Consider the following 15,621-nt stretch of genomic DNA (forward strand, 5'->3'; position numbering starts at 1 on the left):
AATCATTACGCACGCAGCCACGGACACAACCTGCGCGATTGTAGCCTAGATAATTAATCATATTTTTTAAAACATTTTCAAATAGTTCAACTAGCCGACCTACATCGACACGTTGTGAGCTTGTAGATATTTGAACTATTTGAAAATGTTTTTAAAAATAGTAAAAAAATGACAAAGAAGTTTAGGGATAATGGGTAATGATGATTGTGCCAAATAAATAAAATAGCAGATCTACAAGCTCATAACTTCTCACAGTATGAAGCATTGTGCGACTGTAGAACTGCTGTTCATGCTATTTTAGTTGACTATTTGGGGGTCCATGGCACGGAAAAGTTTGGGAATCCTTGTCACAAGGGATCGCAAGAGAATGAAGATGATTTCTTAGGTTTGCTTTGATCTTTTCAGAGAGGAGGGATGCGTGACGGTACTGTATATTCAGATGTCAAGTTTTCTGTTTTCTGTTTTATTTTGTTGGTTTGGTTAGGTGGCCAGTCTGACCAAGGCTACGACTCGCTGTCCAAAGAGGAGGAGAGGGTGGGAAGCAGAGAGGGTGACAGCATGCCATCAGGGGAGGCCAAGGGACCAAGGGATTCCAGTAAGTTCAATTGTGCTTGTAATCCTTACCCGCTTAATGCCGCCCCCTCCTTGGGTGGAGACGTGCAGTCGTGCAGAGCAGTGCATCAACCGGCAGAATTAATTTTCTCCCTTTAAGTGCACCCAATATCATCTCCCTAAGTAGATGTAATGTATTCCCCAACATATCCATTTGCTGTTATATTTAGATGTTTTCGAGATAGGATTTCAGTTTCATGGATCAGACCTGTTATGTAATCAGGTGATTTCACTCCTGACCGCAAGGCTGATTTATAATGCGATTCTGTCATTTCCTTTTAAGGATGACGCCTGACCCAGTATTAGCTTTCATGATCGTTCACCCCCCCCCCACCCCCGCCTTATGTCTTATGACATGCCTCGATAGAATTTGAATGCTCACAACTTAAGGTTTCTGTGAGTAGAAATGGGTACCCCATATATCTATATGGGGTACCCATTTCTACTCACAGAAACCTTAAGTTTCTCTATAGTATAGAGAACCTTGCAACAGACAGTTTTGGCACTTCGCCAGACCTCTGCCAGATCGCAGAGGTCTGGCAGGGGGGCCGCGCCTGATGAGGGGGGGGGGGCTGTTGGCATAAACAGAAGTGTCGGTTGTTCCCACACCAATGGCATGTGACTGTTTAGAAAGTATAGAATTTCGTCCAAGGAACCACTTGAAAGAGGCCTCAAGCTGTGATTTTCTATAATGAGTGGATAAATATTTATATGCAAGGCACAGTCAGATGAGGATAAAGTGGATAAACACAGAGATACTCATTTCACAAACAAGTTGAATGTAAAACTAGTACAGTGTGTTATATCCCCTTTAACAACTTTAAAGAAGAGGACTCGTTACACACTGCCTCTAGAAATGATTAAAAACGCTGCATCAACACCAGAAACCCTGCATGAACAGCCACCTTTGGTTACGAATGCCATGCCACATTTACATTTATGCTTTCTCCTCCCAGGCGAAGGCAGCGGGCTCCATTCCGTCCCTTCATCAAATGATGCAAACCTTCCATGTGGAGGTCTGCCAAAGAATGAGCGGCCAAAGTCTCTGGACCTGTCAGGCGGACTGGGGCCACTGAGTTTCAACTCTGCTAAGCAACACCACCTAGCTGCCAATAGACTGCTAGATGGGGTGGAGGAGGAAGGGAAGACAGGGGCTGATGACAGCAGACAGAAACCCCTGGTGGAAAGAAGCGTGAGCTGTGCTGTCGCATCAGAGAGCATTGCTAGCTGTTTATCAGTGGAGAGGAGCGTCAGCTGTGACGGAGCTGCGGCCGCGAGGCGGACGGACATCGAGGTGGGCTTCGACCCCCTCTCGCTAATGGCAGCTGAGACGGAGCAGACGTGTGGACCAGACTGCGGTGGGCTGGACGGCGACGGGGCGCCCTCGGCCCGCCGCGACCTGGCTGAGGAGATCGAGATGTACATGAGCAACGTGGGTAGCCCCCTGAGGAGCCACGCCCCCAGCATTGGCTTGCAACAGAACCCCTCCAGCCCACCGCTGGGCTCTGCCCCCTCTCCCCACACTTCCCCTCGGCCCCCCGCGGTGCTGCAGCGCGCCAACACGCACCTCGCCTTTCCCACCAAAGGCAAGGAGCGCCTCAAGCCCTCGCCATCTCTCAATCTGGGTGTCAAAGACAGGGAGAGGCCCTGCTCCCTCGTGTCCCCTGCCTCGCCTACCCCCTCCACCGCGTCCTCCTTCTCCATGGACTCGCTCTTCACTCCAACCCTGGACATCTTCAAGAGCAGTGTCATATCAGCAGGAAAAGGCGTGGCGGAGAAGGCCAGCCGATTCTATTCTCGTTTGTCCTCGCAGACTTCACTGACACAGGTATGTACAGTACATTACACATACTGTATACACACACACACGTGTGTGCGTGTGTTTACTGTGTGTGTGTGTATATATATATACATATATATATATATATATATATATATATATATATGCATATTCAGTAGTTCTATTTAAATCTTGTGATGTGTGTATTTATCTTCTGGTACTAAATATCTTTCATTTCCTCTGTTGCTATATTTGTATCCTGCTGAAACAACTGTGTTATAACTGTGTTATTGTCTCCGCCAGGCCGATTACCGGGGCCGAAGACTATGTTTTCGGCCCTGTCCATCCGTCCATGTGTGTGTCCGTCTGTGAGCAGCTAATCTCAGGCACCGTTGGACCGATCGTGTGAAACTGTGCACAGAACCTTTGCCCCAAATTATTCCCATCGGCCTGTTATAGCACCACCAGGGGACAGATTTTTGCAAAACAAATATGTTGATATTACTCCTACAGATGTTGTCCAAACATTATTTCTATAGTCATGTGATCAAGACAGATCTGTCAGCGATTCCCTGGCTTCTATGGCGCTTCCAATATGGCGCTTCCCTGTCATCTATGGTGCTTCCCTGTCATCTGACTCGTTTTTGCACAAAATGCCACAAATCATGAACGCAGCTTCCGATTGCTGTGAAACTTTGCACGTACACTCACAGTAGGCCAAGGAAGAACCTCCACCCCAAATTCTTCATATAGCATTCTTCACATGGCACAACAGCCCACAATAATTCTAGAACCGTACAATACCCATACAAATATTTTTTTCCATGGATTCCTTGGATTCTCACTCTCCATAAAGGCCCCGGCCGCTTGTACCAGATTTTCCACCATTTTGCATTTTCTTCAAAACACACATTTTGCTACTACTCCTACTGATTTTGTCCAAAACTCACACAAACCGGTACACATTCTCTCTGGGGTCATGTGATCAAGATATATAAGTCTGGTCTCCGGCCTGGCGGAGAGCACTACCTCTGACTACATTTATCATACTTTGTGCTGATGTTTGGTCATTTTCTTGCCATTACCCTATTCCGAGTCCATTCTTGCTCTAGTTTATGCGGTGATGGGTGTGCTTCTTCCTCTCTGCCCCACCGCCCATCCTCCCCCATAGGATACCAACTGTGACCAGATCAGTGTGTCATCCCTCGCGTCAGCAGAGCCAGACTGCACTTCCCTGCTGGATGCTGACTCCTGTCTTGATCCAGACGGCTTCACGTCCCCGCAGCACAGCGGAGTATCTCGCCTCAGGAGAAGTCCTGCTGGGGGTCGTGCCAACCTGGGTAGCCCCACCACCCCCAACACAGTGTTCAGACGAAACTCTTCCGGAGGTACTGTATTGATCAATAGTCATGGTTGCACTGTGGTTGATAGATAGATAGACAGACAGACAGACAGACAGCTAGATAGCTAGCTAGATAGATAGACAGATAGATAGACAGATAGATAGACAGATATATACACTTAGATAGATAGATAGATAGATAGATAGATAGATAGATAGATAGATAGATAGATAGATAGATAGATAGATAGATAGATAGATAGATAGATAGACTACATCTGGTCACCCTATTCCACAGTTAAGCCAAACAATGACCCACAAAAACACGTACACACATGCCAGGCGTCTTCTGCAAAGCAAACCTCCCACTATTTTCAGGCTGATAAGACATGTCTTCTATGCTCTGTTCACATGACCAGAACATAGAGTTAAGCTGCCAAACTTGGTTCCAGTTGTGTCTCTGTAATGTCTGGTTTTCCATTGAGTCGAATGAGTGTTTGTGGCAGCCTTGTCTAATCGCATTCCTCTCACATTGCGCCCAGGTGGTCTAGCACCTGCTTCCAGAACTCCTCACACTCCAGATTCCTCACCCGACACCATTCGCCTCCATCTGACTCACAATTACTCCATAGAGGTGAGTATACTACAGGCAGCCCTATTAAAAAATAACTGTCTCTTCTCCCCACACAGCTTTTTTTCAACTTTTCTAGTGTAATAATAATAATAGCTCAGATTTATATAGCACTCTTCTAATTACTCAAAGTCGCGTTACATAAAGAAAAGGAAGGAACCAACTTTATTAAAAAAAAGAAAAGAAAAAAGACTGTCTGTCTCCTCTACAGTATATCATCTCCACTCTCCCTTTCCTACTGGCTATATTATCTTCCCTCTCACTTTCCTACTATACTGTAAGTCTCCCCTATAACATCTCCCATCTCAGCTTTCCTACTGTTTGTTTCTCCTACACTGTTTTTCCTCTGTCTATTTCAGTAAAGTTGGACTTCCCAGTCCCTTAATAGATCTGTATCACTATCAAACATTCAAATTCAGACTGATCCAGTTGTTTATGTAATTAGGGTACAAATCCAGATATAATCACTTGTGGGGGAATTCACGGTCAATCAGTAATAGGAAATAAACGGGGTCAGAGGCACTACTTAGAAGGGTTTTCAACTGATTATGAACCAGGGACCACCACCCTGACTAAGAATCAACCTGGGGAGGATATGGGCTGAGATTAGTGTTTTTGGTAACACTTGCTATGCATCCCATGTCTATGAAATGCATTATAACACGATTATAGTTATACAAACTCAAATACTCATAACCCTTTATAACGCTGTTTCTCAACCAATGGTCCATGGACACATCCTCCTATAATTTGACAAACCTCTGTAGTCGTGTAGTAGTCGCGTCTGTAGTCGTCGGTGAAGCTGCCCGGTTCTCCTCACTGGCAGAAGCAATTGCTCTGATTTTGCACACAGCCATTTCCCATAACCATCTGAACTTAACTGCGAAGCCCGTTTCTCAATTTCATCAAATCTCTCTTTTTATTAGCCATTATGTGTCAAACAATGGGAGAACGTTGCCAGGTTTCGCGCGAGAAACAGGCAGCAAGGTCTGTACTTTCGCCTGCGCCCTTCGTCGGGCTTGGGTGCTCATATCCCCCTACGGGTATGGTCTAGTGTTTTTAAATAATGACTGTTAAGGGCTTAATATAATTTGTTGCAGATAACACATTTTACCAAGCTCTTAATTAACAGTAATTGTTTAACTGAAATATTAGGATAGTGGTCCAGAGCTCAAAAAAGGTTGAGAACCACATTCCTCTGCTACGGCTACCCTTATTCTGTTATGTTACTTTATCTAGCCTTATATTAAACTCATGTTAACTGATATACTGATTTGTAACTTAGGTATGAGCGAGCAGACACACAATTATATGGGCACATTTCCTAATAATGATGACTCAACCATGACAATTGGTACACTTTCCCTTCTTGAGATTCTCCCTTTTCTGTGGAAGTTCTTGACCTCCTACTTCCCTGTAACTGACAACATTGACTCGTCGTCTTAGGTCACTAGGTCAATTAGTGCACTGTTTCTCAAATAGTGATCCATGGACCACTATTGGTCCATGGCAGGATTACGGGTGGTCCATGTCTGTCTCTTCTTGGCTATAGTGGTGGACAGGGACAGAGTCTCATGTAATTTTCTGGCTTGAACCTTGAACCTTGCCCTGTAGATATTCTATGGTATGCCTGTAGGAAAATGCTACTGCCACAGAGATACGTAGTTACAAAAGTTAAAATACATTTAGCTTTTAGTAGTTATGTAGTTATGTAGTAGTTATGCTTGAAGTACTTTTGGAATGAAAGCATAAGCCTCCTCAAAGGACCACTGATAATGATGATAATGTATTTAATTCCTCTGTCCTCAAATACCAAGTTACTAAGTTTCTCCAAGATATAAAAAATATGAGTACACACAGGCCTGTGGTACAGTCGTTCTGCCACGAGCACAAGGAATCAGACCATAGTTATACTGTCATGTTACCAGGACAAGCTGTACCATAAACAATAGCTACTGTATCAGGTCAAAGAGAGACATCTTGGCTCTAACATAAGATAACACAAGATGAACATAATGTACTGGAATAAAGGTTACATATAAACAACCATAATAGCATAATATCATTTCTTCCTCACACTACAGAGTCGCTGCTTTGTGTCTCATTGCGTTTCCTCTGTGTTTGGCACATGCAGGTGCTGATGTCCAGCTGCTCGCTCTGTAAGACATGCGACTGTCTGGTGTACGATGAGGAGATAATGGCAGGCTGGACAGCCAATGACTCCAACCTCAATAGCACCTGTCCCTTCTGTGGCACACCATTCGTCCCCTTCCTCAACGTGGAAATCAAAGACCTGAGATCAGTCAGCAGGTCGGTGCCGAGACACAAATCAGCCAGAAGACACGCAAGCACACACACGCACACACACACAAAGCAAGCTAATGCATTCGCACACATACTGTATTATTATAATAATAATAAGAAGAAGAAGAAGAAGAAGAATTATTATTATTATTATTATTATTATTATGCACAAGAGCATGCCAAATTCACGCATGAACACATGAACCTACAATAGTTACATTCGTCTATATTTCAAACAGTATTAAATATTCATATGAGGTTTAATGGCATCCATGTCAATAATGGGCAGAACACCCATGCAGGTTAACAGCCGGTTAGCTGGGATTAGTATTTATTTGCCAACTACCTGGCAGGGTTGGGAAGTAACGGATTACATGTAACGCCGTTACGTAATCAGAGTAAAAAAAAAACGTAACGGTAACGTCTTAGAGTACATTTTAAAATGTGTAATCTGGATTACAGTAACGGGGGTGTTGTAACGGGGGTTACATGAGGATTACATTCTCCCCTTCCCCTCATTAATTTTACAAACAAGTTATACATTATTATAACACCAAACAACCACCTGCAAGAGCGCACACTCCACACAGACGGCAATGGATTGGAGTTGAGCGCAGCGCGCACCTCTCTGTGTAAAATCCCCACAGACAGGAGGCTGCTGCTGCGTCAGGGCGGTGTTGCCAGAATTTGCGAGAGAAATAAGCAACCAGGTCTATGAAAACAAGCCCAAAAGAAGCGACTATAAAAGTCCACACGAGCACTTCAAAGCTATATCGGTCGTCCATTAAACAATGAGCATATTTATATATGTTGGCTATTTGAAAATAGACGATCTACAAGCTCACAACCGTTCTACCATTATTTACAAGCAACTTCAGAAAAATAAGCCCAATGTGGCTTATAATAATCAGACCAGGCAACACTGCAGACGGAGATACTACATAGGAGAGCATTGGATTGGGGATAAATAATCGGTAGCGCAGTCTTCTCTTTTGTCAAATAAAATGAGGCTTTTTATTTAAAGAGTAGCTTACGGGGTATAAATATAATTTTATAGGGTGAGTTCTTTGTAGACTATATAAATGAGTCTTTACTGTCTAGTCAATGTTTACAGGGTCACAGGCAGATTACATTCTCCCCTTCCCCTCATAAATTTTAAAAACAAGTTATACATTATTATAACACCGTCACCAAACATTAAAATAATAATAAGTCGAAATAACAGTATGCATGTCGCATGCGACGACCCGTAGGGTGCCTACGCTGTGTCGCTTCCTAGTGGCTGCTTCAAAAAGCTTTCTTGGTGGCTGCCCACTGGAACTGCGCAGTGACGGTGAGCAGCACTGCAGTAGCGGTCTTAACTGTAGGCAAGGTTAGGCAACCGCCTGGGGCCTCAAAAGTCAGGAGGCCTCATGAGTAGGGATGGTAGGCTACTGAATGGATGCGTGGAGACGGTCAGGACGCACAGCGTGCACCTCTGTCAATATGGTAATGGTAGACACCAGTTCTCTGGTTGAGATTCAACATCAAGTGAAACACTGCACATAACCAGTGATAGGTTAGATTTAAAGCCTATATTCCAGTTTATAATGCGCGGAAGCCAAGCAACACTTTTGACAGAGAGAGAGGGGGGGGGGGGGGGGGAATTAAGAAATACTATATTTTAAATAGTGAAAAATACAGAAAATAGGGGGAAATACATAAAATCTCTAATCTGTGATTCTAATGTGATTAATGTGACCCCTACAGTCAGTGAAGTCCAGTGCTGAATGTGACAAATATTGAGACAAATAGGCTATAACCCAATACATAATTTTATGAAATAAATGGGTTATATTTTACAGATAGTTACACTATTCTTGTACTATATTAAAATTAAGTCATCCTTAAACTTCAAGTTAAATTAATTATTTCTGTGGACTTAAAAATCATCGTTTTATTTGATGGCCTTCTTTTTGATTGGCCTTTTACAGGCCCTACCAGCCTGTAGGGGGAGGTAGAGAGTAACATATTATAATACCAGCCTGTAGGGGGAGGTAGAGAGTAACATATTATAATGCCAGCCTGTAGGGGGAGGTAGAGAGTAACATATTATAATAGCAGCCTGTAGGGGGAGGTAGAGAGTAACATATTATAATAGCAGCCTGTAGGGGGAGGTAGAGAGTAACATATTATAATAGCAGCCTGTAGGGGGAGGTAAAGAGTAACGTATTATAATACCAGCCTTTAGGGGGAGGGAGAGAGTAACATATTATAATAGCAGCCTGTAGGGGGAGGTAGAGAGTAACATATTATAATACCAGCCTGTAGGGGGAGGTAGAGAGTAACATATTATAATAGCAGCCTGTAGGGGGAGGTAGAGAGTAACATATTATAATAGCAGCCTGTAGGGGGAGGTAGAGAGTAACATATTATAATAGCAGCCTGTAGGGGGAGGTAAAGAGTAACGTATTATAATACCAGCCTGTAGGGGGAGGGAGAGAGTAACATATTATAATAGCAGCCTGTAGGGGGAGGTAGAGAGTAACATATTATAATACCAGCATGTAGGGGGAGGTAGAGAGTAACATATTATAATACCAGCCTGTAGGGGGAGGTAGAGAGTAACATATTATAATAGCAGCCTGTAGGGGGAGGTAGAGAGTAACATATTATAATAGCAGCCTGTAGGGGGAGGTAGAGAGTAACATATTATAATAGCAGCATGTAGGGGGAGGTAGAGAGTAACATATTATAATACCAGCCTGTAGGGGGAGGTAGAGAGTAACATATTATAATACCAGCCTGTAGGGGGAGGTAGAGAGTAACATATTATAATAGCAGCCTGTAGGGGGAGGTAGAGAGTAACATATTATAATAGCAGCCTGTAGGGGGAGGTAGAGAGTAACATATTATAATAGCAGCATGTAGGGGGAGGTAGAGAGTAACATATTATAATACCAGCCTGTAGGGGGAGGTAGAGAGTAACATATTATAATAGCAGCCTGTAGGGGGAGGTAGAGAGTAACATATTATAATAGCAGCCTGTAGGGGGAGGTAAAGAGTAACGTATTATAATACCAGCCTGTAGGGGGAGGGAGAGAGTAACATATTATAATAGCAGCCTGTAGGGGGAGGTAAAGAGTAACGTATTATAATACCAGCCTGTAGGGGGAGGGAGAGAGTAACATATTATAATAGCATGCTAACCTGGTCTATTCTATTTACTTGATCTCATCTAGCCTATGTATAGCCTTAGGGAATATAGGCTGTAAACTAAAGGCATTTAGTGTCTTTTTATTAAAGGCTATGCATTTTATTAGGTTTTATAATTTTTTTGTAAAGGTAAAGAGATTTTATTTGCCACTTTGCCCACACATGGATGGAGGTTAGATCCCATAGGGACGGTTGTGTTATTTAAAATGAGCTAGTTGTTGGTTGTCAAACAATCAAAATGTTACTGTAGGTCAAGATGCCTTTTCTTATGATCTGTTATTAGTTGACACAATGACTCTACAGTAATGTAACTGTTCAGAGAGGTCAAATTCTTAACAATTAAATGACCTTAACCATATTTCTGTTGTCCTTATCTTAATTTCATAGGCTCAACATTCTTGTCTATCAATGGTAAAACTTGTATTATCTAATTAAATAGAGTTTTGCTTAAAAGTAATCCAAAAGTAACTGAAAGTAACTAGTAGTTACTTTTTAAATGGAGTAATCGGGATTACGTTACTGACTACATTTTTTAGAAAGTAACTTGTAACTGTAGGGGATTCCTTTTTAAAAGTAACCCGCCCAACCCTGCTACCTGGCATGCTTTTCCAGCACGTGCAGACACACACAAACACAGACAGACATGCAACATATTGAATCCCTTTAATCATACAGACTCTGTGTCTGCCCTCAGGACTGGCAAGGACAGTAATCCAGAGGAGGGCACGCCCGTGTCGCACAATCCCCAGGCTAAACCATCTGCAGTGTTCTCTGCAACCCACCCGTGCACGCCTCCCTCGCCGACTGATCTGCAGAGCTGTGGGAGTGCCGGCTTGGCTCCAGCCTCTACTTCCGCGTCGGCCTCAAGCCCGGTGACAGTACCCTACCTGAGCCCAGTGGTGCTGTGGAAGGAGGTAGAGAGCCTACTGGTGAACGAGGGGGACCAGGCCCTTTCGTCCCCCAGCATCGTGGACCAGCACCCTATCGTCTTCTGGAACCTGGTGTGGTACTTCAGAAGGCTAGAGCTGCCCAGCAACCTGCCAGCCCTCATCCTTGCCTCACAGCACTGCAGCCACGGAGGCCAGGTACAGTAACCACACACCACACTGTTCAATTTGTAAACTGACAAACTTCATGACTCATACTAGTATTGCAGGTCAATGTAGAACATGCACTCAGACAGCAGACAAATACCCAGTATTAGTAGTACCCAATTAAAACCTTGGCTTATCCAGCCTTGATTTAAATTAGAGAGTATTTAATTGAAGTATCTATTATGGCCTAATAATTAGGCCATGCCATTTTTTCCCTAAAACTTCTTAATATGAAGCTGACTGACCACTTTATGTCACTATGGTGTATAGCGCACAATGCTTGGCCATTTGTCTTCTCAAACTTCTTAATATGAAGCTGACTGACCACTTTCTGTCACTATGGTGTATAGCGGACACTGCTTGGCCCCTGGTATTGCTGCTTGTATCTATATTTTTCATTTTTATCATTTTTATGTTCTTTATCTATCTCCCTTTTCTATTTTGTGAAGAACTTTCTAATGGTGTGTTTAAGTTTTACTTACTTACTTACTAAGATATATATTAATGAATACATTTTATATCCTTTTTCAAGAGCGTAACTTCAGAAGACAGCAAGCATGTGTTGGTGAGGATAATGTGGGACAACCTGATGTTGCACCAAGACCAATATCAACCCTGCTACGTTCTGTGGAACACTCACTGTGAGTCACTGATGTATTCAGACTGTGATGCAAAGCTTTGATCTTTCAAAAAAGCGCAATGAAATCACGCTCAGGAATCCTCTCCATAATTTTGTTATGCATGTTGCATCAGGACTGCACTGTTAGATAACAAGCTGAATATATACAGTATATATATATATATATATATAAAAAAGTGAACTGTATATCATGCATTATTCAACACAGGACTGCTAGCAGCAACACCTCCTACCTCCCTCCTCTGACATAGATGCATAGTTAGTGATGGAGAAAGATCCTTTGATCTGACTGACTTATATTCTAACCATCTCTCTCTCTCTGTCTCTTTCTGTGTCTCTCTCCCTGTAGGTGCTAACTCCCTGGTACGCTCAGGGCTTTGTGAGGAGGGGCAGCTTTTCACCGTGGAACTCCTGCAGGGCATTGTGAGGAGCATCCAGAAGAGTGACATCTACCAGCCCATGAGCCAAATCATCCAGACCCTGGGAGCTGAGCTTGGCTTTAGGAGACAGCGGTAACAAGATTGAGATTTCAATTAAGCTTGACAAAAATTATATGAAATAAAAAGATGTCCTTTTTGTGTCAAAAGATTGTGCAATATAAATGAGCCTTTATGAATACCATGTGGGTAAAACTCTACTTTCTTCTCTCTCCTTCTTGCCTTTAGGAGCTTGTACAGAGATTTGCTTTTCCTTGCACTGATGGCTTTGGGGAGGAGCAACATTAATATTGGTGAGTTGAAAAACAAGAAGTCTGTCTTTTTTTCCCTCTCAGATTAGAAACCAGGGCTTGGATGTGCTTTCATTTTTATCATCACGGCTACACCACTGCAGGCTAGCAGATTAAAGTATTTTTCATATGTTGCAAGTCCCCTGATTATGCTGTGTGTAGTGTAAGAACCATTTACAATACAGTACATTGAAAGTCCTTTATAGCAACATCTAACCGCTGGCACACTCTCATATCCTTACAGATGCGTTTGACCGTGAGTACAAGACAGCTTATGACCGCCTCACCCCTAACCAGGTCAAGCTGACACACAACTGTGACCGCCCCCCTGGAGCGGGGGTCATGGAGTGCAGACGGACATTTGGGGAGCTCAGTCTGTGAATGAATCTTTATCCCGTCTCTACTCCACCTAAACCTCATCACATCCCACCCTCAACAACCACCTTAACCGCTGCTGCTGACACTTAAAGTTTGTGTTTTGTTACATTTCGGACTGCTTTATAGACTCACGACCAGCCTACCTAAACTGACCCGGGGTCCACTAGATGGAGCCCATTCTAAAGCACAATGAGGGAAAGCGGCACACACACATTGCTTTTACACCGTTAGGACTCAGAGGTGTGGTTGGACAGGCCTTGTGTTTGTATCTAGAGAACAATCCTCTGTATTTTCTGTGTGATATGACTCTAGTAAATGTACAGTTGTTACACAATCTATTTTATGATTCAGTTAAAGCTGTGAGTGAGTAAAACACAGTTATCACACGATGATGTCGTCTGAATACAGCAGTGGTCCAGGTGACCATGTTAGTAGTGTAGTTGATTGTGTACAGAATTTACTTGCTTTAAAATATGTCCATGTTTTACACAGCACTTTGACAAGGTGACCTCTAGGCAGTGCTTGTCACTTATTATTACGTTGAGGTGTACTGGGGTTCAATCAAGCACAGAATTTTGTCAGCAGCTGCAGACAGTGTAGTACTTGCAGTGGACACTGGCTGCTCTTTAGACAAAGAAAAATCTATGTACAAAGAAATGGACAAAAAATGATTCTGGACACTCCTGTATAGGTGCGGGGACGACATGCAACAAAAATCCTCGGTCGGATTCGAACCTGTACCAGCGGTGGAAAGGACTATAGCCTTATTTATGTGGTACACGTTTATCACCTGATTAACAACCGGGGCACCCCTTCAGATATGTTTTTGGTCATTTCTTTGCATTGTGGGATATCACTTGTACATGCAGTAAATAATGACAAAGTGAGCCCTGTAAAGCTGGCACACATGCCAGAATGAACAAAAAAAGGGTAAAACTATGAAAGCGGTCTAACCGTGTGATTCTTCTTGATTTAAAAAGAGAATACTCAGTTAAACTATGTGCACAACTTAGTTTGTTTTTGTCTAGTTTTTTTGTACAAACCATGAAATGATGAACCAAAATAACTTCCTCAAAAGGAAGTTACTAGGTATTAATGTTATTGCTATGATTTGCTGACTCTTTTTTTTTAAGCTATATCTTTTATAAAATGATGGATGTTGTAGCAGATGTGTTGTGTAAGGGACCACTGTGAATAGATCTCCTCGTAAACAGTACAATCATACCAATGGCAGATACGTCGGAACAAAGTGAAGATTAATGTTTTCTATAGGTTTGATCGATATAGTATTTTCATAAAGAAATTCATTTATTGACAGGTTGGGACAAGAAAAGATGTACAGTAGGCCTACAGGGTATTTGATACTTTCTTTAATATCTTTGTTGTACAGTGTAAATTTCCATTGAACCCACACACCCAGTTCACCAACAGTTTACCACAGAATATTACATATTACAAATGTCACATTATAAAACTCAGTACTCAAAATGGTTAAAGGTTATAGTTTATCACAAGCAATTATTCACTTTAAATTGATACGTGTTAAGACACAGATGAGGACGTGAAGTAATTATTAAGTTGTTTTTATCAAGGGTGCTAAATTGAACAACAGCTTTGACCTGCCCAGGGGTTGGCATTATGGTAATGCTAACCAGTGACAAGTAGAACTGAGTTTAATGTTTCAGAAGTTTGCCCTCTACTGCTAACTGATCCTGCCTGTATACAAATGTTCATTATGTTATGCAGTTCACACATTATTCATTAACAACATGATAGGTATTACATACTGTAGGCTGTGTGCTTCAAAATATTTCTTGTCAAATTGTCAGTGGTGGAAGAAATACTCTTACAGGTAAAATTCTTGCATTGAGTAAATTGCAAAAATTATGGCATCAAAAATATACTTTAAAGTACCAAAAGTAAAAGTAGTCATTATGAATGTGCCATTTCAAAATTCATTTTCAAAGATGTGTTAAAATTCGTCAACCGTAACTGTCAAACTTATTCGAAAATAGCCGAACAACAAGCTAGTAGATCAGCTATTTTTGACTGGATAAAGTATGAGATAGGGCTTAATTGGTTACTGTTTTGTAATAATAAATCTACAAAGTAACTTGTAACTAAAGTTTTCAAATCATTGCAGTGGAGTAAAAAGTACTATATTTGCCTCTTAGATGTAGTGGAATAGAAGTATACAGTATTGAAAAATTGACATAACTCAAGTAAAAGTACAGTACTTGAGTAAAATGTATGTACTTAGTTACCTTCCACCACTGCAAATTGCATTTTGTGATGTGACCACGGACTTGTAACAGCTATGACACACTGACCAAAACATTATTTGATGTTTATATGTTGTTTACACCCTTAGTCAATTTCCACAATGTTCTGGAGTATTATTTATGCTTTGTAACATGGATACTAATTTGTATGATTTTTACAAAAAATAAATTAGTTTTCTGCCTGACTTGATCTATAGATTGTTCATGAATAAACACACTTATTCTATGGAAGTTCATTGTGAGAGAAAATCTTTTTGTTTTCTATGTGTAGGCTACGTCTAACCTTTTTCATTCACCTAATACTGTAAGCCTTTTTGGTTTGCAAGGCTGAACATTAAAAAAACTAAATCAGTAGGAGAATGGAAGTATTTATATATATACAGAATTCACAATCATTAGAATTTATCAAATCAACAGAAATATGCACTTATAACCTGCAAATCCATAAGATAACCCTCATTTTATAAACCAATGAAGGAATGCTGTGCACTACTTAATCCCCCTACCAAATACAACTGCCATAACTGGATTACAGTACATTCACCTCTTCAAAAAAAAATGGTGGTGTGGTGGACATGTCCATTTAAAGCTGCCATTTTGACTAACAGTGTGTGTTGATGAGCAGTAAGTTACCGT

At 41.8% G+C, this 15,621-nt stretch overlaps 1 protein-coding gene across 2 annotated transcripts in view; it reads left to right on the forward strand.

Annotated features, from left to right (window-relative positions):
* Positions 1 to 15,203, forward strand: part of dennd4a (DENN/MADD domain containing 4A) — a 33,916-nt gene extending 18,713 nt beyond the window's left edge. For both annotated transcript variants that reach the window (XM_080436755.1, XM_080436756.1), the window contains 10 exons: positions 485 to 595; positions 1,569 to 2,440; positions 3,564 to 3,780; positions 4,277 to 4,368; positions 6,500 to 6,675; positions 10,559 to 10,949; positions 11,491 to 11,599; positions 11,948 to 12,110; positions 12,264 to 12,328; positions 12,570 to 15,203. In XM_080436755.1, coding sequence (XP_080292881.1) covers positions 485 to 595; positions 1,569 to 2,440; positions 3,564 to 3,780; positions 4,277 to 4,368; positions 6,500 to 6,675; positions 10,559 to 10,949; positions 11,491 to 11,599; positions 11,948 to 12,110; positions 12,264 to 12,328; positions 12,570 to 12,706 — 2,333 coding nt within the window. In that variant the 3' untranslated portion in view covers positions 12,707 to 15,203. The remainder of the gene's footprint in view (positions 1 to 484; positions 596 to 1,568; positions 2,441 to 3,563; positions 3,781 to 4,276; positions 4,369 to 6,499; positions 6,676 to 10,558; positions 10,950 to 11,490; positions 11,600 to 11,947; positions 12,111 to 12,263; positions 12,329 to 12,569) is intronic.
* Positions 15,204 to 15,621: the final 418 nt, after the last annotated feature.

The sequence above is a fragment of the Gymnoscopelus braueri genome, assembly GCF_963280865.1.
Source record: "Gymnoscopelus braueri genome assembly, chromosome: 9".
Lineage (NCBI taxonomy): Eukaryota > Metazoa > Chordata > Actinopteri > Myctophiformes > Myctophidae > Gymnoscopelus > Gymnoscopelus braueri.